Source organism: Silene latifolia, chromosome 7 (assembly GCF_048544455.1).
Source record: "Silene latifolia isolate original U9 population chromosome 7, ASM4854445v1, whole genome shotgun sequence".
NCBI classification, from domain to species: domain Eukaryota; kingdom Viridiplantae; phylum Streptophyta; class Magnoliopsida; order Caryophyllales; family Caryophyllaceae; genus Silene; species Silene latifolia.
Genome location: NC_133532.1, coordinates 109962432 through 109987513, shown reverse-complemented (window position 1 = coordinate 109987513; position 25082 = coordinate 109962432). Strand labels below are relative to the sequence as shown.

Genomic DNA, 25082 nt, shown 5'->3' with positions numbered 1-25082 from the left:
TGCAAAGGTTGAGATGTACTCACAATCCTTTTGGATTTAAAGGAACTTCTAACATGTTTGCCTCTAGCACATTCATCACATACTTTATCAAAATCAAACTTCATATTAGGAATGCCTTCAACTAAGTCGAGTCTTTTAAGAGTATTAAGAGTTTTAGTACTAACATGACCAAACCTTTTATGTCATAACCAAGGATCATTGTTCATTACACTCATGCAAGACATGGTGTGACCGGATAGAGTGTTCAAATTAGTTAAGTATACGTCTTTGACACGTCTTACTTCGAGTATTAGTTCATTAGTAGTGGCATCAATTATTCGACACATATTAGCACTAAATTCTACAATATTACCCTTATCACAAAGTTGAGAAATGCTAAGGAGATTATGCTTCAAACCTTTGACAAGCCGCACGTTGTCGACACAAAGTAATGGTGACTTACCAACTTTTTCAACGCCAATTACTTCACCTTTCTTGTTGTCACCAAACCTTACCGTGCCACCATTGTATGCTTTAAGTGAGAGGAATTGGCTTCTATCACCCGTCATGTGACGAGAGCATCCACTATCCAAGTACCAATTGCGGCCGCCTCTCACCAAGCCCTACACAAGATTAGATTTTGAGTTTAGGAACCCAAACAAACTTGGGTCCCCTTTTGTGATCAACATATCTTATGGTGTCTTTCCTAATCCACATTTGCTTAATTATTTTGATGTTCTTGTTAATGTCATGAAATCTTTTTCTACAAGTGTTGAGAACATGACCATTCTTACCACAATAATTGCAAATAATGTATTCGGGAAGACTAACGTACTTTCTCCTTCTAAAATCAATTTTAGGCTTCTGGATGTAACAGTCTGTCTGACTGTTCCATTTGAACCCTAAACCAGCAGTTTTGTTACATCTCTCGGTTTGATTTGTAAGGAAGTTAACACGGTTTGACTTCCTTCCCATTTTTCAGTGATGTTTTTAGCACTTACAAGTTCATTGGTCAAGTCATTGACTCGTGAGAGGAGATGCAAATTCTTTTCTTTTTCCCTCTTGAGTTCATCATTGTTAACACTTTCTAAAGACAATCTTTTCTCAACTATGAATTCATGGGTGTGGTTGTTGAGTTTAGACACAAGATACATGATTCGTTCTTTGGACTCTTCATATTTAGACGTCATCTCATCAAGACGTTTGTTTAGATCAATGAATTCATCAGATCTATGATGAGAGGTAGATCTAGAAGTGCTACATTCGGGCATACCCTTTTGAAGAAAGGTAAGCCTTTCATGAAGATCTTCTATTTCTTTCTTGAGACAAGCTATCTCATCTTTTAGACACTTGTTTTCATTGACCAAGCATTCGACCTTTTCTTTGGATTTGTCTAAGTGTTTGTCAGAAGCAACAGTCTCAGAGACTGTTTCTCTTAGGTCAACAATCTCAACCACAAGGTCATAGACTTCATTTCCGAGAGCATCTTTGTCCTTCAAAAGATCATCACGTTCCTTGGTTAGAGAGGAAACTTGCATCACCAAGGTAGTGTTGACATTTTCAAGGTCAGAGACGTCCGTGGGGGTCATCCTAAGACGCTCTAGTTCTTTAGTCAAATGTTTGTTTAACTTGTTGACTCTTTTAACTTCATCATAAGTCTCAGAGGTGACAGTGACGCTGTCTGTTGCTTTTAGTTCATTTTTAAGATTAAAATTCTCTTGAGCAATTTCCTCAATCTCATTTTGCATTACCTCAAGCTTATCATTTTGAAACCGACACTTATCAAAAAGTTGGTCAAGAAGCTTACATACTTTCTCTTTGGAGTAAGTTCTAGCCTTGGCCTTTAGATGATTTACCTCGTTGTCGGAATCGGAGTCGGAATCGTCGGGATTAGCCATGAGGCATCTTAAGTGTTCAAATTTTGAGGTTTTTGAGACTTTTTCTTTGGAATGATTTGTAAGACACATTTTAGCCTCTAGTTCCTCCTCGATGAGTTCCTCATCTTCCTCGGAGTCGGACACTCCCCAAATAGCACTCAAGACTCTATGTTTATAGTCTTTTTTAACCTTTTCTCTTCTTTCCTTTGACTTGATATCATCCCACTTGGGACATTCTTTAATTTGATGAGTTTTATCACCACATTTAAAGCATCCCACGGTGGAGTTAGGTCGTTTCTTAGGAAAGCGTTTTTTCGAGTAATTATTAGTGAACCTTTTGCTTCCATGACCATTGACTACCCCGGCTAGATTCCTTGTGAACATAGCAAACTCGTCTTCCTCCTCATCTTATCCATCACTTGGAGAGGATGTGAGGGCGAGACTCTTTCCCTTTGAGGACTCACTAGAATGCTTATCAAGATTAAACTCGTGAGCCATTAGTGATCCCATTAGTTCATGAAGAGATAGGGTTGACAAGTCTTTAGCTTCCTCTATGGCGGTGACTTTGGGTTGCCACTTAGAGGTTAGACTACGAAGGATTTTTCGAATGATGTCCTCGGACTCGAAATTCCTTCCTAGACTTTTAAGCTCATTAACAATACAAGAAAAACGTGAAGAGAAACTATTTATGGACTCGTCCTTTGACATTCTAAACATCTCATATTGTTGCATGAGAAGGTCCATACGGTGTTTTCTTACTTGGGACGTCCCTTCATAGGCAAGTACAAGGGAATCCCAAATAGATTTTGCCGTAGGACATCCAGAGATTCGACTAACTTCCCCCTCACCAACACAACGTTGAAGAATCGACATTGCTTTGGAATTCTTTTCGGCAAGTTTGAAGTCGTTTTCATTGTAATTTATTTCCTCTTTTGTTTTGGTGAAACCGTTTAGAATATCGGTTTCCTCAATGACAAGAGGTCCATTTTGGATGATGTTCCAACATTGATAATCGATACTTTTGATGTAATGTTTCATTTTGAGTTTCCACCATCCAAAATTCGAACCGGTAAAGACCGGGATCTTGGAGTGTTTCTCGGAATCCATTACCCACGAATCAAACTCTAAGGCGATTAGCCTTGATCAAGAGCACGAGGCTCTGATACCAATTGTTGAGTTTATGGATTCAAGTACCTAAGAGGGGGAGGGGGTGAATTAGGTACTATTTAAAAAATTTAACTTCAACTTTATTGAATTTAAGTGAGTTATGAGAACAAACGAGATGAGAGAATACTTCGAATAATATTGCAAGATTAAACGAGTATTGGAATGAATGTTTGCTGAAGTATGAAAGTAACAACTGTTCTGACTGTAGCTATTTGTCTCAGTTTATGGAATACAGACTGCAGACCAAATGTGACAGTATGATGAACTCTTACTTCGAAAGTTTAAGCAAAGCAAAACAAACAAGGTAAATTGCAGCGGAATAAAGTAAAGAAGATTAAACACGAGATTTTTGAATTGGTTCGGCAAGAAACTCAAGTGCCTACGTCCAATCTACTTTTTATTGATTTCTTTTAGTGATCTACTCCGACAACTAAAAGACCCGTACAATAAAAACACCAACCTACTCCGGTTGTGATACAAGTCCAAGAACTATTCCGTTCTTATGACAAGCCAACTCGCAACCTACTCCGGTTGCCAAAGAGTTGAAGACTACTCCGTCTTAAACTCTACACACGCACTAAAAATGTTATAAGGATCAAGCTTCCACTATCTTATTCTTAACAAAGAATTGAGGTGGACAACTTTTACAAGATCAACAATTCATAAGTGAGAGAGTTTAGTATATTAAAGTAACAGTAGCCATGATTGTAACAACTTGAAGACTTTTAAAAGTTTTGAAAAATAAACACTCGGTTTTTAAGCTTTAAAAACGATTTGCAAACTTGAATTAAATCTCAGAAAAAGTCTTGGGATTTTTAGAGGGAATGGCACGCCTTTTATAGAGGGGATGAGTAAGGGAGTTGCTAGGGTTTTGAAGGGTCAAAGACCTCACATGTGATGAGTCTCAACAACCTCCCAAACTTGCATCAAAGAAGGTTCTTATGCAAAGGCAAAAAGAGAGAAAGAGTGTTTGAAAATTATCCATAAAAGCTCATGCAAATTCAGAAAACAAAGAAGGAAAAACAAGTCACATGATGACAAGTTTACACAAATATGGCAAAAAGCATTTCTTGTTTTATAAAAGACCAAAGGGTCAAATTTGCACAAAGAGGAAACATTTTGAAAATGATAATTATTCAAACCACTTTTTATTGAAGGCCAAATCCTTATAAAAATCTGAAGTTTATCTTTCAAAAATAAGAGACACGAAAAAGGCTTTCGAAAGATAAAAAAGAATTCAAGTGTTACGAATTGAGGCAACAGTCCAGGCAGCTGTTACTTGTGAAAGTAACAGTCGTCTTAACTGTTTCTATTACTCTAAGATACTTTACTTTCTCACTTGTACATTAGATGACGCCTAAGACACAATACAAAGGGATGATCAACAACTCAACACTTCTTAATCCAAGCTTGATTCAACCATAAATCCTGAAAAAGGTAAACTAAGAAAGCACACATCAAATGGGCATGTTATCATCAATCAAAGGAACCCAACAATACAGTAGCTCTTTATCGTCGTTATTTACTGGGGTAACATAAAGACATCGTAAACATCATGCTTACTGATTGAGAAATGGACCAACCTATTAAATAACAATAGCCTGGTATGCGTATCATAACGCACCAACAACCAGCCAACCATCGTATGAATGAACTTAGAGGCCCTCAGTTCTAGAAGCCCCCCGAACCCTATTTCTTCAACGACCTTCCTCTGTTCTGTCGATAAATGCTGGATGACATAGTGTAGGGCAGCTGGTGATCCGTGCCCCTTGACCCCCTTCAATTTCCTATAAAATGACACAATTAATTAGTCGTTAAAGAAAACAGTTTTCAAATAGTTCATCAGTCTTAAAATGGTCACATAGTGATTAAGGAAGCTTAACATACGTTCCTTTCTTTCTCTGTCTTTTTCTTTTTACAACCACAACCCCTCCCGGTAACTTTCTCTTTGAGCTTTGTCCATCCTCTATGTTCTTCGACTTTTCAGCAACACCTTTCATTTTCTGAGACACTGTTTGGAGGTGAAAATCTGTAGTTGGTCAAACATTGTCCAACATAAAAGGATTTCCTAATAACTGGTAATCTACTCTAAAGTGGTCACATATCTCATATAAATTGGTCACATATGATCTCAAAGGCAACTAAGTGTACATGCCACCATAACCAAGGGAACTAAGTGACCATTTTAAGAAACTAATGGTACACTAAATTGGTAATTGATAATTCAAATCACCAAAACAGCATAACTTTTCCCTTAACAGGGTCACAATTCTTACTTACATTGGTCACATTTTGCTCATAAAAACTGACACATATATATAAGTCACCATTTTAAGAGACTAAAGGTACACTAAAGTGGTGACACTCTCTTTATTCTACTATGTTACCATTCTAGATTCAAGATCATTCAGTAAACTGGTGACATTTCATAGTAAATGCACAACAAAAGGGTTTGTTAGCCTCTTAAGCTTTATTCATCAGATAATATATGGCCACATTTATAAGTTAATCTGATAACATTTTGCAGATAAGAATTTCACATATACATTAACAGGGTCACATTTTACACATAACAACAATGTCACCATTTTAACGGTAAATGTGACCCTGTTAATGTTAGTTCAAATCACCAAACTGGTCACATTTTGCAGATAAGAATTTCACATATACATTAACAGGGTCACATTTTACACATAACAACAATGTCACCATTTTAACTGGTAAATGTGACCCTGTTAATGTTAGTTCAAATCACCAAAGTGGTCACATTTTGCGATAAGAATTTAACATATACATTATCAGGGTCACATTTTACACATAACAACAATGTCACCATTTTAACGGTAAATGTGACCCTGTTAATGTTAGTTCAAATCACCATACTGGTCACATTTTGCAGATGAGAATTTCACATATACATTAACAGGGTCACATTTTACACATAACAACAATGTCACCAATTTAACGGTAAATGTGACCCACTTAATGTTGGCTCAAATCACCAAACTGGTCACATTTTGCAAATAAGAATTTAACATATACATTAACAGGGTCACATTTTACACATAACAACAATGTCACCATTTTAACTGGTAAATGTGACCCTGTTAATGTTAGTTCATATCACCAAATTGGTTACATTTTGCAGATAAGAATTTCACATATACATTAACAGGGTCACATTTCTGCATAAATTGGTCACAACTTGCAAATGTCACTATGTCATTCGTATATATGTTATGATGTTATCACAAATGCAAGCAAGTTTACTAATTTACCATCTAATACCCACATTGGTCACATTTAACAATTAAAGTGGTCACTTTTGCAGATCAAAATGGTCACATACATAGCTTACCATTTGCCGTGCTCCTCTCTTCCTTGCTTATCTTCTTTGCACCAAGAGCCGCGGCCATTTTCACCACTTTATTCAGTACCTTTGCCAAATCACCATCACCACTGCCTTCCTCCTCCGCACTGCCTTCCTTCTCATCCTCAGCACTGTCTACCTTCTCCTCCTTATCACTGCATCCCTCCTCATCACTGACTCCCTCGTCACCACTGCCTCCCTCCTCACCACTGTCTTCTGTATCCTCTGAGATGTCTTCAGACGCATCACTATCTTCCCTTTCATCTGTTTCCATGGGCTCTCTAAATGAAACCCCTGTTTTCACCTTCTCTTTTCCCTTCTGCATCGCCTGCTTTCCTCTGGCTTTCTTCTCATCTGAACAATGACAGGTCTAATTAATTCATTTAACCAAAAAAAACCAAAATCAATAACCCTAATCTCACCAAATCTGACAAAACTGACTACCATGACAATTTCTAGACAAAACCCGACTTCACCTGACATTATCGCATACTAAACAACACTAACAAAACCAGATCCGAAGTTTTTTTCCCATTACACTAATGATACCATCCTTAATAACTAAACCTGATATGATTTTAAATACATTAATGATACCATCCTTTAGTAAATTAAAATGACCATGTTCAACAACTGCATTGCTTAGTTCTACTCATGCATGCACGGTTCATCAACAATTTTTAACAATAAAACCATTTTTTACCATTTCTTTAACAATAGAAACCATTTTTCTGACCAAACATTCAACAACAAACAACATTCAATAAATTTAATAATATCATACATTCCATCGTTTTCTTCGGGGGTGTCCTCATCGCCATTTGTTTCTTACCCATTGAATATTCAATTTTTGAAGAGATTTATTCAAGGACGAAGCTTTAAGACTAAGAAAATGAGTATTATTGTGTTGTAGATGATAGGTGAGAGTGATGAGTGCTTTACTGAGAGTGATGAGAGATGAGAGAAGAGAGAAGGTAAAGTTGAATTATTGTACTGACAATAGACGAAATATGAGGAGCTCCCCATTTCTTTATTATTTCTTTCTTTCACCTTTCCCAAGCAATATATTAAACAATAGCTTATTCAAACCCCCACCAGTATCCACATTACTCTATTTGGTATCGATTTGGCCCGTCTTTACCTTGTGACGGATGTACTCCGTCACAAGAGAGACTAATTGCTCCCTAGTTTCTCTCATAGCAGGGGAAATGAGAGGGGTTACTCAGACTTAGGTGCTGTTTGGCCTTGCTTATGGAAAATGACTTTTCCTTTTCAAAAGGAGTTTATTCATAAGTTACTTTTCGGAAAAGTTTTAGTTGTTTGGCCATACTTTTGTAAAAGCGGTTTCTCACAAAATTTATATGTTTGGCCTAACTACTTTAGTACAACTTTTGTTTGCTTATTTGGTTATTTATGTAAAAAGTAGAAGTAGAAGTAGTAAATATCTACTTCTCCTTTTGGAGGTGAATAATCAGTTTTTGACTTCTCAAAAGTACTTTTAACACTCTCTAATTTACCATGTTTGGCCAAGCTACTACTTTTTCAATTACAAAAGCACTTTTTAAGCTTGGCCAAACAGCACCTAAAAAAGAAAAATTTACGGGATTAAGTAAATTAGTGCGCGAGATTTAGGAAGTGCCAAGATTAATTAAGACTAAGTTTTTTAGGTAAGGAATAACGAAGTCCTAAATTTCACGAACTACAAATTGTGAAGGTTTAATAAACTCCCCCGCCCTCATACCTGAGTTCATCCTTTGTCACTAAAATCACCAACATAAAACCCCTTTCTTCCTCAATCATCATCCTCTTCAACTCAATTCAATTAAATTATCTTATTATAATCCTACCTATCTACTAATTCATATCGTATACATTCATTATACACATTCAATTTCATACAATCAATTTATTTAGGTCGAAGGAACTGCGTAAATCAACATTAATTTGGTAAATTAGGGTTTTCCGATTTCCGAAGAAAAGGGCATCAATGGCGTGCGTGTATATACCGGTGCAAAATTCCGAAGAAGAAGTACGAGTATCGCTTGATCAATTACCGCGGGATGCTACTGATATTCTTGACATTCTTAAAGCCGAACAAGCTCCTCTCGATCTTTGGCTTATTATCGCTGTTCGTTCTCTATCTCTTCTTACTTTTTAAAATTTTTGGTAAATTTCAATGTTTTTTTGAGCTCGCAAATTCTTGTATGAGACGGTTTCATGATAGAATTAATTTGCCAAATCACTGTGCAACTAGTGTATAGTTGAGTTAATCAGAGGCGACAAACTATTGTATGAGACGGTTTCAATTGGTTGACAAGATGATATAATTTGTTCGGAGGCGATAAACTGCTCGAAATTGAGTATGTGGTATTTGTTTTGGTTTTTGCTGCCAATTTTGGAAGAAAGGTTTGAACTTTGTTGGTTCTATGCTGTGAACTTGAGGCTTGCGTATGCACTAGTTTTGGTTGCAATTGGTTGACAAGATGATATAATTTGTTCGGTATTGAAATAAAATTACAGAACCCAGATGCTCTATTCTTTATCAGCTCTGCCCGAGTTTTTGCTAGAAAACAAATTGTTAACTTGAATTTGTCGATAAATGCAAATATAGGTGTAAAGGATTGCTTGTCTGTATAACTTATTGTGAAATCAGTAGAGTATATAAGTTCATGCCTCTATAGAACAAACTGTCACGAAACTCCAAATCTCACTATATCTCCTGGGTGTTTTTTCGAAAATTTATTTTATGATATAGTAGATTCTTGCAGTTGGATACATCATACATAAAGAAGATCTAATTTTTTCTTGATGTATAAGTATAACTACTTGTTTATGAACAAGATACTATTTATTATGCTTCCACAGTTAGTGAAATTAAATCGATACTTTCAATGATGAGATTCAGTTTGCGAATATTGGGGACTCGTCTATGAAAATTCAGTTTGGGAAAGTTTTTGATGGACCCATGCAGCCACGTCTCGTGTTGCATTTGATTGAATGTGAAGACAAAGTTCGACGTTCTTTTTATACCTAATGCTTGCCCCAGTTATTTGAGGTTTGCTTTGGGGATCGTAGGATTAGTGTAAAAACTGTAGAACTTACAATGCAATACTACTATTCCAATCTGCTGTTCTTCAACTCTCTATTTTTTTTTTTAAACTGGCAAATTGTAGATCCAGGCTTTAATTGTATAAAGAGAATTATATATTTTTTTAGCCCACTTTTTCTTCTGGAGATTCACATTGGTTGAGTTTAGGGTTGATATGCTAAATTTGACTGTAATGGGAGAGGTTATGCAGCGTGGTCTGTAATTGTTTATTTGGTTAATGACATTTTTCTGTTGTGCAGAGAGAATACTTTAAGCAAGGAAAGGTCACGCAGTTTCGTCAAATTTTGGAAGAAGGTTCTGGCACAGGTCTGTTTCTTGTTGTATTTTTGTTTGGTTATATTGTGTTTTGGGCGTACGTTTCCTATGATACTTATTGTGTGGATTAAGAATTTTTTTGTAATTTTCAGAAATTGATGAGTATTATTCGGATGTGAAATATGAGAGAATTGCAATTCTGAATGCACTGGGGGCTTATTTTAGTTATCTTGGAAAGATTGAGACTAATCTTAAGGACAAGGAACAGCATTTTATTCAAGCAACCCAGTTCTACAATAAGGCCTCAAGAATCGATATGCATGAACCGTCTACGTGGGTTGGAAAAGGTTAGTATTTAAGGTTATTTTGTTACATTATAATGCATTGATAGAATAAGATGCTGGACATGTCCAAACTTGAGTGACATGTGACAAATTAAATCTGGTATTCTGGTGTAATACTAAGCATCGTGGTCCAGTGTTTCCTCATGCTAGTCACTGGTTATCTGATATTTATCCCGGCCATTGATATTGCATTGAAAATTGCTGGTTTATTTTTTTTTTTGTTTAGGAGCTGTAATTATTTACAACATGCCATGACAAGTATAAGAAAATTGAATCCATACTTGACTCTCTACTTAAAAATCCAATACTTTTTTACTAGAAAAGAGAGTATGGAAGGTTGACATGCAATAATGATATGGTTTGTAAGTAAAGTAAGAGGGAGAAGAAAGAAGCATCGCGTATACCATTTGTCCGCTGGTTTCAGTCTTCAATTATTTGAACTCTTATACTTTCAGGCTGACATGCAATAATGATATGGTTCGAGTATTTTTGTTATCAACTTTACATCAAAATTTATTGATATATGAATTAAAGAATTAAATTGGTCTTTTGAAGATTTTAGGTCAGGGTCCACATCCGAATGAAACACCTGGGCTACACCTATTTCTGACACTCGCTTCTGCAATTAATTTTGTGTAACTTCCCATTGATGATTTCATCATGGATTGAACACTAGGTTTTTGGTTGATGCTGTATTCGTATACTGAAAAGTAGTTGTTGGTCAACACAATCCTCAGTGCAATTTCATTATGATTTATAATTTATTGGCAAAGAGGTCTATTTGTCTTTTAATACAAGGGTTGCGTAAATTTGCGTACAACAGACTCCAGTGCCTCGTTTTAGACGAGAGCCTGTTAGGTAAAATGGAGTAAGGTTGTTATTGTAATTGCCGTACTCGAATTCATTCACTTGCCTTCTTTTCTTTGCCTGTTTTGCAAATAGAAGCTAAGGTTTATGAAATATGTTTCTAATGTTCTTTCATCCCTAATTGAGATATAGAATGTCATCTTCTAAAAGTTTGAGGCAAACCTTTGAGTGGAAATGAAATATGAATGTCAATTAGCAGTCTTGGATTTGGAGAGGGGATGTTCCACAATCTCGTCAATTACTTTCTGATCCAGCCACCTGAAATAACGCTGCTCCGTTTCATGGTTTATTAAAGCTTAGAAGCTATGTGTATATGTTAGAATATGCGGAATACATTCTAGATATAGCAATAATATGTTATAATTAGCCCCCTGGAGTTATTGTCACAAAATTGATTACCTACTTGTAACTGTGGATATGAAAAAGAAATTCTTACAGATCTAAGGTCAAGATCATTGGGTTGAAGGTGGTAGTGCTTGTGCTTGGAGAAAATAAGTGTTATTGTATCAACGTAGTGTGGAATGTATTGCCGGATTTGCCGTGTTCTAATATTCTCTCCTTGTGAACAGTTGGTTTCTTTATCGAAGAAATCTTACATTTTTTTATACCAAGGCTGGAAATTGAATTGTTTTTCGTGCTTTAATATGTGACGTCAATTGCCTATTTTTATTTTCTTTGTATTCTTATTACTGTGAAGACATTCTGTTTTGTCACGTTGATCTAGATTATTAAGTTGTCTTACAGTATTGTACTATATTGTGCCTGCTGCAATGACACCCACTTTTACTGTCCCAGTATTTGCTGCAATGGCTCTCAGTTTCATTGTCCCCGTGTCCCATTTCCAGTCTGAATCCTGATGTGCTCCCTAGTAGTTTTTTTAAAGCTTCGTATTTTTATCTTGTTCACTGTTTTCTGATGATTTGAGGGCTGTGCTACTGTCACTGATTTTAAGTTTTTCCTTATGAGGCTGATAATGAGTGAACATTTTTCTATGTTTAGGTCAGCTTTTACTCGCCAAAGGTGATGTGGAACAGGCATTCAATTCATTCAAGATTGTACTAGATGGCTATCCTGACAATATTCCTGCCCTCCTTGGTCAGGTATTTTTGATTTCTACCTTACAAGATGTGGAGGGATATTCCCCTTGGTGCCTTTTAATCGATATTAGCTATTACCTATAAAAAGAGTGTAAATGGATATCTTTTGGACTGCTTGTGAGTTGTAACTTTGTTAGATAACGCACTATATTGTCTTTTATACTCTTTCCTTCATAGCCATGTGAACTGTAATTAATCACTCTCTGTTTTTACTAGCTTGTCCTTTAATAAACCAAGCTCACCCAGTGCCCAGTGTAGTTGTGGTTACCTGTTATATATTAGTTACGAAGTAAAAAATTTCTAGTCAAACTACTGGGTAGAAATAAATGGAGTGTGAAAATATGGCAATGAAGTTTATGCGCCATTAAACTGCAGGGCCATTTATTAGTAGAAATATTTATGATGGCCAACCCAGTCAGTTGTGCCTTACCTGCATTTGTTTCATTCTGTTCATTTCTTCAGTTATGTCAGTGAATGCTTGTCTAATATGCACATGTTTATGTCCTCTCTTTCTAGCGCTACTCTTCTTTATTCTGTTCTATTCTGAAAAGAAAAAGAAAAATCATTCTATATGGTTGCAGGCGTCAGTCCAGTTTAATCGTGGACGCTATTCTGAATCTTTGGAGTTGTACAAGGTAAGGTGATTTATTTTGCTTAATTGATATATGGGTTTCCAAGGAAGACTCATTAGCTTGCACATATTCCTTTGATACAGAATATCTTTTGACATTTGCTTTGAATATTGTTAGAGAGCTCTGAGAGTATATCCGGATTGTCCTGGCGCAGTCAGGCTCGGGATTGGTTTATGCCGTTACAAGTTGGGTCACTTTGAAAAGGCCCGTCAGGCCTTTGAACGGGTGTTGCAGGTAAACATTATTTGTGTGTACATTTTTCTATTTAGTTGAAATGAAACCTAGCTCGTCGACATGACAATCCTTCTGACATATGACTTTTCTTTTAAGCCAACACGTGTAAATTTTCACACGATAGCCATGTCCAACACTCCGATTCATACCCTTTCCAGCACACACTCACGTCCGACACTTCGAGCTGATTACATGTAACTTATGATGAAACCAGATATCTTTTCAGAAACTTTTCTTGTATGTTCTCGAAGAGTTGAACACTAGCTTGTGAATTGTGATCGGGCAAAAGAAACAGGTTTCTGTAAAGACTCTTCTTTCACTATTCTTGCCTTCTTGTCAAAGGAATACGTAAAAATATTTGATGATTACACGTTAAGTAGAGGAAAAATAAAGGAATCACTAACATACCATGCTCTGTCCTTGCACACAAAAATAAAAATAAATAAAGACAGAAACCACCATTCAAGTTAGTAGCCTGCGCAATTACGATTTGTTTTGATTTAGGTGTTTATTTTCGTTTTCCACTTGAAGATCTTAATTATTTTTCTTCTGGGAAGGTATAAAGTAAAGGAAGATTATTGAGTTCATCAATTATTTTACATCTCATATTGTTGACTAGGTTTGTGGCGATCCACCATTGTTCATGTGTTTTCCAGTATTGCTTTTCATTACTGTGCATCATTTGTGGATTTTGATGGTAGTGAAAATTTGTAGAGATTACACGCTTGGTGGGAGCTCCATGCTAACATGATATCCAATTTGAATGTCTCTTACGCTCATCCATTTTACTGCTAAATGGCTAAATACATTAACATTCCCTCATCTTATGACCATCTACCATGCCATCACTGTGTATACAACTATGTTTATATGCTAATTTATTTGTTTCAACTTTGATTTTCGGAATGGCAGTTAGACCCAGATAACGTTGAAGCTCTGGTAGCTTTAGGTGTGATGGAATTGCATGGAAATGATGGTTAGTGACTGTAAAGTAGTATGCGCATTACTGTTATGTTTGCGTTTTCTATATGATATTATTAAGCTTTTTTATTTAATTAATTACATATGTATGACAGCTGGTGGAATAAAAAGAGGGATGGAGAGAATGCAACTTGCTTTTGAAGTGTATCCCTACAATCCTTTGTCATTGAATTATCTGGCGAATCACTTCTTTTTCACCGGTCAACACTTTCTAGTCGAGCAATTGACAGAAACTGCCTTGGCTGTTACAAATCACGGACCAACAAAAGCTCATTCGTACTATAATTTGGCACGATCTTATCATAGCAAGGTTAGACATTTTTTTTGTTTCTTTTAGTAATTTGCATCTTTAGTTAATTATAGTTCTTTAAATGTGACTGTATGAGGTCCAAAAAAGCTTTATTTCTGCTCTCACTCACCTGTCTGTGCTTTCTTGTATGTGCTTGTTTATCCACTTTTTCCCGTTGCCATCTAGCAATATATCACTATAAAACAATATAGTTTGTGATCGAACTTTACTTCTATCTGCTGTATCTAGCAATTTTGTATGATGAAGTGATATCTCCTACTTGGGCACTCCCTTAATTTTTCTGTTTTCTTCATATTTGGTTTTTCGCGGTCTTCAAGATGGAACTTTGACCGTGTTTTTCAACGTGTATCATTCTTCAATATATTTGCGGTCGAAGTTCGGCAACTTTGACCCTCAATAAGCAAATGGGAAGAAAATAGGAAAATGGAGAGAGTAATTGGTATCTTTCAAGGTCGTTCTGCATCTGTTTACATAGTTTTGTATCTGGTAGCTCACCAGTGAAATTTGGGTTGTTTTCATTTTCACTTTGTGTATTTTATTTGGGAAGTTGGACATGCAAATGAGGCAACTTTCGTAGTATTGTGGTAATCTTCTGGTGAATACATTTTTGCAGGGAGACTATGAAAAGGCAGGGAGATATTACATGGCATCAGTTAAAGAAAGTAGCAAGCCTCAGGAGTTTGTACTACCATACTATGGTATGTCTGTGATGAGTTATCATACTTGTTGCTTAGTTTATTGGTAACAAAAAGACGGAGATAAGAAGTTTGGTTGGCGGTGACACTCATAAATTCTGATCAAATAGAATTATTTTATTTATCTTAAGTTGAAACTCAAGTATAATTGATGAGTTTGTCATGACTACCCATTAAATCATTAATAGATTGATGCTTGTGTGGTGCCAAGTGTATTGTGGTGGTTAATAAGGAAACAAGTCAACATAGTTTTGTGATAAAAGGCCTCTTCCGAGAGAGCTAGTAAGGCATCAAGAGATTTATTTTTTCGAATTTTCTGTCGTACGTGTCTAGTCATTCAAGTGGAATGATCATTCTCATTCTGTAGTTCTGTGCATAACTTGCTGTACAATCATAGTACTGGCTACAAATCTGCAATAGGAGTATTATACTACTCCCTTCTTATTTGGAATTTCATTAATTCTATACATTTATATATTTAGATAAGATTTGCCTTGATAAATGACCAAAATTCTCTTGCCCCACTTATTTGGTGGGACAACTGAAAAGATATGTAAGTAAATTTAGTGCTTAAAAGCCTCTTAGCCCGCTTATTTTACTCCACCAAATGGAAAGGTGATAGTATGACCCAATACTGCTTTTTATCACGACTTGTTCTTTTATCAGCCACATTATTTGTACTGCTCAAGGAATTGTTGATAAAAGGCGTAGGCTTAGGCGCTTAGCCATCCGTCCAATTACCTGCTGTACTGATCAAATATCGGCTGTAACAGCCAAATCTCTGCAGTTTTCAGTACATCTTTTACATATCGTAATATTGGGCCAGTTAAGGTGAAAAATGTTTTATCGGCCGTTACATTGCATAATTCCCTGCATTTTGAAACGCTTTCATAATAGCTGGAAGTCGCGATTCTTTGTGCTTATTATTTTTAATTATGTTTTTTTTTTGGGGCCAGAGAATCTGCAGTGCTTAGTAGTTGGTAGTCTTGGTACTGCAGAGTAACTTCCATACTTTCCTTTCAAGGCTGTCTAACGATAAGGTTCACACTTTGCGTTATTCCTTTTTTTGGTATGTTTCTGTGATTTGTGACCCAAGTGTTTCACAGTTTGCATTTTCCTCCACACAATTTTGCTGTCCTTAGTTCTTGTGACATGGGTGTGTGAATCTTATCCTGAGACGGGGGGAAGTATTATTCTCTGTCATGTACTATAACTTCTTGTTAACCTTTAAAAAAATGAGTTGCTGCTTCACGCATTACAGTTTCTGACAATGTCAATGTCTTGTGATGAATTTTGAATAGTTACCCATTGACCTGTGGGAATGTTGCTTAATGAGAAATTTTGGCTGCTCTATATGTATGTTTACGACTTTTAAGGAGCAGCTTTCTGATTACTCTGCAACCCAATACTCAGTATACTACAAGATAGCACTGCTACCTATTACTCTATATTATGACAGATTCCTTGTTTTGTCTTAGGCGTGCTAACGTCAGACTTCAGTTACTTGTGCTTACAGTTATTTGCTAAATTACTTTGCTTGTGTTTTTCCTACTAGATGGGCTAAATTACTTGTTTTTTGCAGGCTTGGGACAAGTACAGCTTAAGTTGGGGGACTATAGAAGTGCCCTAGCAAACTTTGAGAAGGTGCTTGAGGTTTATCCTGATAACTGCGAAACACTGAAGGTGACTTTTGACTTTTGACTTTTAACCAAGTGTCCTGGAAAGTTCTTTTTGTGTATTCTGTTCTCATGCACTAAGCTATATTTTCGTTATTATTTCACTTGGTAATTAACTGGCGACAGCCACAGACCACGAGAGCTCAGCCTATGTAAGGCTGGTTGGGAAGTAGAAGTACCCTAGCACGCAAGGAAACCCCAAACATATATGCTGAAAACTTTGGGCACCTAGAAGGCCCATCAAGGAGTCCATTTTTGGATTATGTTTAATTTGATGGATTTAAATCCTGGCCTCTTGGTTGACATTGTAGGATCTCTAGCGACTGAGCTCCCACAAGTTTTAGGATTATATGTAAACTTTTTTCATTGATCTGTTCTTTTACTTACTAATTTCAATTGCTTTTATGTGTGTAGGCTCTTGGACATGTTCATGGTATTCTTCACCAGACAGAGAAAGCTGTGGAAGCCTTGAAGAAGGTTACTAGAATTGACCCGCGTGATGCAGAGGTTAGATTTTATTTTCTTTTATGTAGAAGTAGAACTATCATTTTGTGATTGTGTGCTACATCTATGTTGCACATGCTCTAAAGATATTTTGTTTATTGGCTAATAGGAGAGGATTATATTTGGAAAAACTTTTTTTTTTTGTCCCTAATATTTGGAATCTATTTATCGTTTAGATTTATGTTTGGATCATCTTTGATGTAATGTTGATGCAGGCATTTCTGGATTTGGGTGAATTGTTGATATCATATGATTCTGGTGCTGCTCTTGAAGCCTATAGAACGGTGAGGATCACCTCTTTTCCTTCTCTCTTTCTCTAACTTCCTTTGCTTTAATCGCAATTTTATGCATCTTTATAGGCACGTGGCCTTCTGAAGAAATGTGGTGAAGACATACCTATTGAACTTCTCAACAACATTGGGATCCTTCACTTCGAAAGAGGAGAATATGAGGTGTGTTGATTTCTGATTTTCACAAATGTCCTGTGTTGCTTGGTTTTGGGGCCATTTATTTCTTCTCAGTAGTCACCATTTTCTGTATCCTTCAAGACACAAATACGTGGTGTGTTTTAATAGGTTGCAGAACAGACTTTCAAAGATGCTTTAGGTAATGGTGTATGGCTCTCATTAATAAGCGAGAAAGGAGATGGCTATACTGTGGATGCAGTAACAGCTTTGTTACAGTACAAAGATGTACACATATTTCATCGTCTAGAGGAAGAAGGGAATTCTGTGGAACTACCATGGGATAAAGTTCCAACTGTCTTTAACCTGGCGAGGTTGCTTGAGGAGTTGCATAAAACTTCAAGTGCCATTTTGTTGCATCGCTTGATTTTATATAAGGTACTTGATATTATGATAACGTGTTACTTTATCTTGGAATGTCTCGTATTTTAGGCTAAAAATAGACCTATCTGGATGTTGTATTGTTTCAAAAAGTCTTGGGGAAGATGATTTATAGACTTTATACTTGGGAAGGGCTGTGGACCCAAGGTTTTGAGGAGAGTTTCATACTTGAAGATTGAATGAAACCTCATCCTAGAACCTTAGTCCCTGTCCGGTCCTATCCTGTTGTAGTAGGCGTCTTTGTCCGAGTTTTGCCATTTTATATTATATCTTCAGCTTTATGCTTATGGTGGCAGTGTAGTAGTGTGGTATTACGTATCAGTTTCCTTCTTGATGTAGAAATTCTTTGACGTGTTGCATAGCTGATACCGCCTTCAAATGTGGCTAAGTTCATCTACAAAACACTTATGAAGTGGTTGCAGTGAGGCTTTACGGCCTCATTTCAGTGTCATGTTTAAGAGTGTGAATATATAGGATAAGGAAACTCACTAAAATACAGCATGTGCGTATAACATTCGCATGCCTTTTGAACCCTACCAATTTTCCTTGTTTTTCGAATATTAAGGCAATTGTTCTTTATTAGTTTGTATTTTAACGGGCACCATTATTTCTCTGTATTTTGAAAATTGTACAGAAGTAATTTTTATAAAATGGTTGGTCCTCTAATGCATCAGCTTTACCAAATTTAAGATTTTTTTTGTTTGCTGCTTATTCATCCTTAATTCCAGTAGGTTTCTTGTTCGACTACTCATTTTTTTATCTGATTTGTTGTGTAGCATCCAGAATATGTGGATTCTCTTCTGAGGCTTGCTGGTATAGCGAAGGCTCGTAACAATATTCGATTGAGTATTGAATTGGTTAGTTTCTCTAATGTGGCTGTAACTTCTGTGTGAATTTGTTTCTCAATTCAAATTATGGAAGTAACTCAAGTAAGTCAAAGTCTGAATATTTTCCAAAGTAGGATAGGGGGTGGAAATAATTAGCTCTGCCAAACAAAATCCTCCTTTCTGTTTTTCTTTTTTTCGTTTGCTATTGGTGATCAGGGTTACCTAATTCGCTCTAGAAGGGTGCGAATCGCGAATTGATACGCGCGTATCAATTCGCGATTCGTTTGCGAATTAATACTCTCTAATTCACGAATTAGGTTTTAAAAAAGAGCGAATTAGATTTATACTTACATTTTCGCTTCATATGATTCAAATATTAAGCATAATATACTCCATTGTTTAGGTATAGTGTAAAGAACTTTTGAAGTATGAAGCTTACTTGTAATTAGGCCACCACCCCCTCAGTCTGGTTTTGTGTTTTGTAATCTGGTCTTTATGAAAATGAACTTTTTTTTTACTATCAATTAAATGAAGTGTATTAGTAATTACGAATTCACGAATTGCTTTTTTACGTAATACTTTGTGTATCGGATTCCCTATTCTGAGCGAATCGCGAGTTCAAATTGGGCGTACTATGAATTCAGTAACTCTGTTGGTAATGTATAATTATGGGCTCTCTCACTATAGGTTGGTGAAGCATTGAAGGTTAATGATAAGTGTCCAAATGCTCTTACGATACTTGGATGTCTGGAACTAAAGAACGATGAATGGGTCAAAGCTAAAGACACTTTCCGTGCTGCTAGTGAAGCTGCTGATGGGAAGGATTTTTACGCATCTGTTTGTCTGGTACGTAACAAGGGCTAGTTTTGATATTGTTCAGCCACTTCTCGAGTCTCATCTTACATGTTTTCATAGTGATAAGTGGGATCACGGAAATAGCTTCATGTTTGTTAGTGGGTGGATCGCAGTATGTAGGCATGAAATCTTTTATTCCTTGCTTCGTGTGTTTCATAGTTAATTAGTTATGTTAGTGTTACGTCCATCCCCCTCAGTACTTATGCAAACACTGAACATTGTCTACCTTTGCTTTTATAATGGATTTTCAGTACCTTATGCAATACTCTTTTTTTTTTGGCTAAAATAGGGAAACTGGAACTACTTTGCTGCACTTGTAAGTGAATTGAAAAAGCAAGTCAAGCACATCCCTGTTCATCTGGAGAAAGCTAAGGAAATCTTTTCAAATGTAATGTTTTATCTTTCACAAGATGCTTTATTAGATTATATGTTTTTTTTCTTTTTTTTTTTTTTTCCTTTTGCTTTCTAGCTGATGGTATACATTTTAACAATTTTAGGTCTCTTGTGTATTTTCTGTCTTTTATATACTCTTCTAGTAAGCTTGACATACCTGCTCCTGCAAAGGTTGAGGACTTGAGGGAAATGGAGCATATTGGAAATATGGCCCTATGTGAAGCCTACCATTTAGTGTTTATAAATTAGAGCAGTCCTAGACATAAATTGTATATCTCCACCTTGCGTCTGTCACTCTCTTACTTGACCTTTTTTTCATTCCTTTCTGCTTTTTATAGGTGTTGAAAAAATGCCCCGCAAACTTTTACGCTGCCAATGGACTGGGAATGATCCTTGCAGAAAAAGGGCAATTTGATGTTTCAAAAGAAATACTGACGCAGGTTTGTTTCTGGTTGAGATTATTACGTTTTAGGCAAATGTGGACGCCTCTCACATTCACTGTTATGTATCTCTTTCAGGTCCAAGAAGCTGTTAGTGGAACTGTGTTTGCTCAGATGCCAGATGTCTGGATAAATTTGGCACATATTTATTTTGCGCAGGGAAATTTTTCATTGGCTTTGAAAATGGTACTTATCGGTGCTTCTGCTTTCTCATCTTCAAACACATTGTTTATTTTTTTTGCTCTTCTCCACGATGACATGTTTTATGCTATGACTATCCTGCAGTATCAGAATTGTATGCGGAAATTTTTCCACAACACAGACAGTCAAGTTCTTCTGTATCTTGCTAGGACCTACTATGAAGCTGAACAGTGGCAGGATAGCAAGCGGGCACTTCTTAGGGCCATTCATTTGTCACCTTCAAATTACACACTTAGATTTAATCTTGGTGCCGTAATGCAGAAGTTTTCAGCATCATTGCTGAACAAGGAGAAGAGGTCTGCAGATGAGGTAAGATTTGTTAATACTCTGTGTGACTACTTGAAATGCATTAATAAGGGTGCTTCCTCTGTTCATGAATAAGCTTTGTACTCACTTGGTCAGTCCAGTTTGTGACACTGCATTTTTACTCAGCTTGCAATTTTATCCACGTCTTAGTATGCTCCTTAATTCCCACAATCAGGAACTTTATTCATGCACGGATTTAGTATCTCAAGTGGGGTAACAGAGAGATAACCTTATTCAATGTATGTATAGGGTATTATTTTGCAATTGAACATTTTAATGTGTCTGGGGGCTACTAGAGAATGCTTTCTTTTTTGGCTTGCACCTTACATTACATTCTGAGCCATTGTAGAGAAAACTTAGCGGCAACTGACGTTTTTCTGTCTGACTTCACTATAACTTGCTATTGAAAGTATAATCTGGTAAGGTAGATCACAAATGCTGGAGGCCTGTTGAATTTTCTTGAAGCACGGCCTTTGTCTGGTATTGAGAGTGCTTCTCACGTGAACTGTAAGGTTGTGGAGATGCACACACTTTAATAAAAGTCACTTCTCAATAAGTTTGCATAGTGATATTTTGTTAGGTTTTCCTCTTTTTGTTTTTCTTTTCTTTGTTCCCCGGAGCTATGCTTGTCATATTCTTAATTTTTACGTTCATTTCAGAACCACTATAGTGTCCTAGTACCCCTACTTTCTCCCAAGGATCCACAATATGCATTTCAAACATAAAATTTCAATAACGTCGCTGCCGTAGATAAATATGAAATGTAGATTCCCCATTCCAGAAAAAAAGTCAGATCGTATTTCTTCTCATGTTAGTCTACTGTGGTTCTAGTGTCAGCCATTTCACTTGTTTTTGCTAATCATAGCTCAATCTGCTTGTCCTTTATGTTGGCATATTACAGATGCGTACTACAGTTTCTGAGCTGGAGATTGCTATTAGTGTGTTTGAAAAGCTGGCTGCGGGATTTAATCAAAATATTCATGGAATTGATGAGAAGAAAATCGATACACATGTTGGATATTGTAAGCACTTACTGGGCGTTGCCAAAGTTTATAAGGAGGCTGCTGAGCTGGAGGAGCAGCAGAGCCGGCAGAAACAAGAACTTGCTCGTCAGGTCACGTTAGCTGAAGAAGCCAGTCGTAAGGCTGAAGAGCAGAAGAAACTTCAGGTCAGTCACTTTTCTGCATGATTTTGATGTTTTTTTCATATTATTTGTTTATCGTTGCTAATGATGGCGATGCAGATGGAAAGGAGAAAGCAAGAAGAAGAGCTGAAACGAGCAAGGGAAATGGAAGCGCGTTTTGAACGTGTCAAGGTAAGTAGTTTAACATTATCATGTTCCTTGGGAAGTCATATCTGATTTCATGTGCAAGGTTAACTTGTTCCCCTTTGGACCATTTTTTTTTTCCCCGGAAGAGGCTTTATTATTCTTAGATGCGGTATTGTGTCCAAAGACTATTCAAAGTCTTGTGCGGGGTAAGGTGCGTATATATAACCCCCTTATCCTCATACCTCAGCCATTTGCGAGCGCCCTATAAGCATTAGGGTAAGGTGGGTGCAGTTGTACATGCTAACTTATCTCTCTGTTACGGATGTACGTCCCACCCTCCCTTTCCATAGACATTTTTCTTACCCAACTTTGTAATCTTCTCATGCAATGCTGTAGAATTACTCAAAAACAATTCATTCAACTAGTAAATTTGCCTGCAAACTAATACTCGTTATATGGTAGGTTACTGAGAAAATCGAGGTTTTTGGTTTTCTATTTTGCTAAATCTGGAAAGTGTATGTTACAGGAGCAACTTAAGAGCAGTGGCCAACCTTCAAAGCGGAAGGACAGGCCCCACAGCGAAGATGAGGAAGGTGACCACAGCGAGAAGAGGAGGAGGAAAGGGGGGAAGAAGAGAAGGGACAAGAGTGGTAAGTCACATTATGAGATTGAGGAAGTTGATGACGGACCTGGATATCAAGAGGATATGGATGAGCCACAAAACGACTATGGGGACCATATTAATCAGCAAAATACAGCATATGACGATGAGGAAGACAAGGCCCAGGATCCTCTTGCTGCAGCTGGGCTTGAAGATTCAGATGCAGAAGACAATACGGTAAGCTTAATGATTATTTTCTCTCTATTGATTTTCATATTCTTATTCATTCAACCGTGTTTCCGGATTACACCATCCCATTTTTTTGATTTTGATGGTCAACTTTGACTAGAGCTGTTCATGGGCCGTCCCGTCCATTGAGCCCGACCCATCCCGCCCGCAAAATAAGCGGGTACGAACAAGGCATTTTAAGAAAAATACCAAGGCCCAGCCCATTAACCCGTCCCAAACCCGCTTGTCCGTGGGCCACAAATTTAACATGAACCCGGCCCATGTCCGGCCCAAGCCCGCATTTTACCACCTCTAACTTTGACCATTAATATCTTCAAATATATGTAAAGGTACCATGGCCAAATATGTCGCATCGATTTACCAAAACACCTATTGTCGTATTATCTTTTTCATAAAAGTTTTTACTGTAGTATGTAGTAAGAAAATAGTTGTCAAAATTAATTACTAAAGTCGAGGGAGACAAGTAGACAACATAAATGAGAGGCAGGGAGTATGATGGAATAATGAATGCACTATAGGGCGCGCTTCTTTTTAGTTTTTACTACTGTATGAGTTTAACAGTCACTAAATGCAATTTTTATTCCGGGTCATTAAAAAAAGTCTGTGTGTGTATCCAACACAAGATTAAGGTTGCATACATCTTATTCCTTAACCATGCCATTTGCTTGAGCCCACGAAGCACTTGTGTAATATTGTAGCTGTAGTAGTGGTAATGTACCCGAGTGCTGTGTGATTGGTATTTTCGGTGGTTGGTTTCTCTTACCATTGTTTGACTCATGGGGTTTACTTTTCTATCTTTAAGGGGGCTCCTACAACTGCAAGTCGAAGGAGATTGGCGGAATCAGACGACGATGAACCAATGTATAGGCCGGAGGATCCCGGTCTGTTTGACCAGCAGGACGATATGGGAATCGTAAGAGATGATCAAAACGAACCAAATGTTGACCCTGACGAGGATGTAGATTAATTTCGACTCAAGCCAGTGTTACGGCTTTTGGTCCTGTAAAATTTAGTTACATTTTCAGTTGCCTTGTTTTATTTAGTCCTTGTTTTAGCCCTTTTGTAGGAATGTTTGTACAAAATTTTGGTATACTATCTTGTAAGTTCCACCTCGTCAATTATGTGATGTATCCAAAGACTCTTCGTTACACAAGTTAAGTGGGAATTCGTTTGGTGAATGGTTAACTCTAGCAACTCACTTCAATGTTAAGAGTTGATTATCTGCGGACTGGAGTCGGATAATACGAATTTGTAGCCTATGTAAAAATAGGATAGTGGATTTTGGACGGATTAACTGAATTGTCGGTAGCCGCTTTTATTGCCAGCTGAACAGGCCGGGGCTAATAGACAGAAAAATCTGAGACCACGCTACGTCCGGCCATGGGCGAGTAAATGAGAATTGACATTTACCATGAGCTTAGCAACAATCTATATTCATGGTCGGTGTTTGTAACCTGAGTATTTTTCAGCAGGCCTGGGAGTTACTGATTACTTGATAGAAGGTATTGCAAAGTAGAAAGGAACTGACCTAATTGTGTGGGAAATAGGACACAAGTTTGATATCAAATTACAAATTTCTGAAAAAACAACCTATAGATCAAACGAGCTCGAGATCAATGTGGGCCTATATTAAATTTTTAAATTACATATCTTTTTTTGTTTCTTTAAAGAGTTTCAATAACAGGATTAAGAGATTATACATAAAAATATTGGGCAAATCAATAAAAACATAGGATACGGTTATACAAAGATATAATTATGATAAATATTTTTATAAAATAAAAGTGAAATATTATTTTATTACACAAGTTTGAGCCGCTCGCGAGCTTTCGAGCAGAGCCAAAGTCTAGCATTAAAAAGACACTTTAGCAGCTAATTAAGAGTTTCAAAATTAATACTGGCATGTTAGAATAAATGGGCCTGGGCCTTATCCGAACGGAGGAGGGACGTATCACTCAACAACACAAAATAAGTTTCATCCTAAAACCAATTGGCGAT

At 36.9% G+C, this 25082-nt stretch overlaps 2 protein-coding genes across 2 annotated transcripts; one reads left to right on the top strand and one right to left on the bottom strand.

Annotated features, from left to right (window-relative positions):
* Positions 1–4447: 4447 nt before the first annotated feature.
* On the bottom strand, positions 4448–7340 carry LOC141591235 (uncharacterized). Its single transcript, XM_074411594.1, has 4 exons — positions 7178–7340; positions 6382–6747; positions 4911–5034; positions 4448–4810 (listed from the first exon to the last, which is right to left on the bottom strand). The coding sequence occupies exons 1-4, from the start codon at positions 7227–7229 to the stop codon at positions 4546–4548; spliced, it is 807 nt and encodes a 268-aa protein (XP_074267695.1). The 5' UTR covers positions 7230–7340; the 3' UTR covers positions 4448–4545.
* A 745-nt stretch (positions 7341–8085) lies between these two features.
* On the top strand, positions 8086–24237 carry LOC141592523 (protein CTR9 homolog). Its single transcript, XM_074413228.1, has 24 exons — positions 8086–8521; positions 9742–9808; positions 9910–10104; positions 11968–12068; positions 12647–12700; positions 12815–12931; positions 13844–13907; positions 14008–14222; positions 14836–14920; positions 16500–16600; positions 17008–17100; positions 17313–17381; positions 17457–17549; positions 17673–17939; positions 18719–18799; positions 19457–19615; positions 19914–20012; positions 20356–20457; positions 20536–20643; positions 20743–20967; positions 21866–22132; positions 22208–22279; positions 22761–23072; positions 23887–24237. Exons 1-24 carry the CDS (start codon positions 8381–8383, stop codon positions 24049–24051), a joined length of 3252 nt encoding a protein of 1083 aa, XP_074269329.1. The 5' UTR covers positions 8086–8380; the 3' UTR covers positions 24052–24237.
* Positions 24238–25082: the final 845 nt, after the last annotated feature.

Bases quoted from the DNA above. Each gene is read 5' to 3' on its own strand.
- LOC141591235 (XM_074411594.1), bottom strand. From the start codon at position 7,229: ATGGGTAAGAAACAAATGGCGATGAGGACACCCCCGAAGAAAACGATG. The intron at 6,748-7,177 runs GTATGATATTAT...GTCATTGTTCAG, and splicing joins CCCGAAGAAAACGATGGAAT to ATGAGAAGAAAGCCAGAGGA. The intron at 4,811-4,910 runs GTATGTTAAGCT...GTCATTTTATAG, and splicing joins AGACAGAGAAAGAAAGGAAC to GAAATTGAAGGGGGTCAAGG.
- LOC141592523 (XM_074413228.1), top strand. From the start codon at position 8,381: ATGGCGTGCGTGTATATACCGGTGCAAAATTCCGAAGAAGAAGTACGA. The intron at 12,069-12,646 runs GTATTTTTGATT...ATATGGTTGCAG, and splicing joins TTCCTGCCCTCCTTGGTCAG to GCGTCAGTCCAGTTTAATCG. The intron at 17,550-17,672 runs GTGTGTTGATTT...GTGTTTTAATAG, and splicing joins TCGAAAGAGGAGAATATGAG to GTTGCAGAACAGACTTTCAA.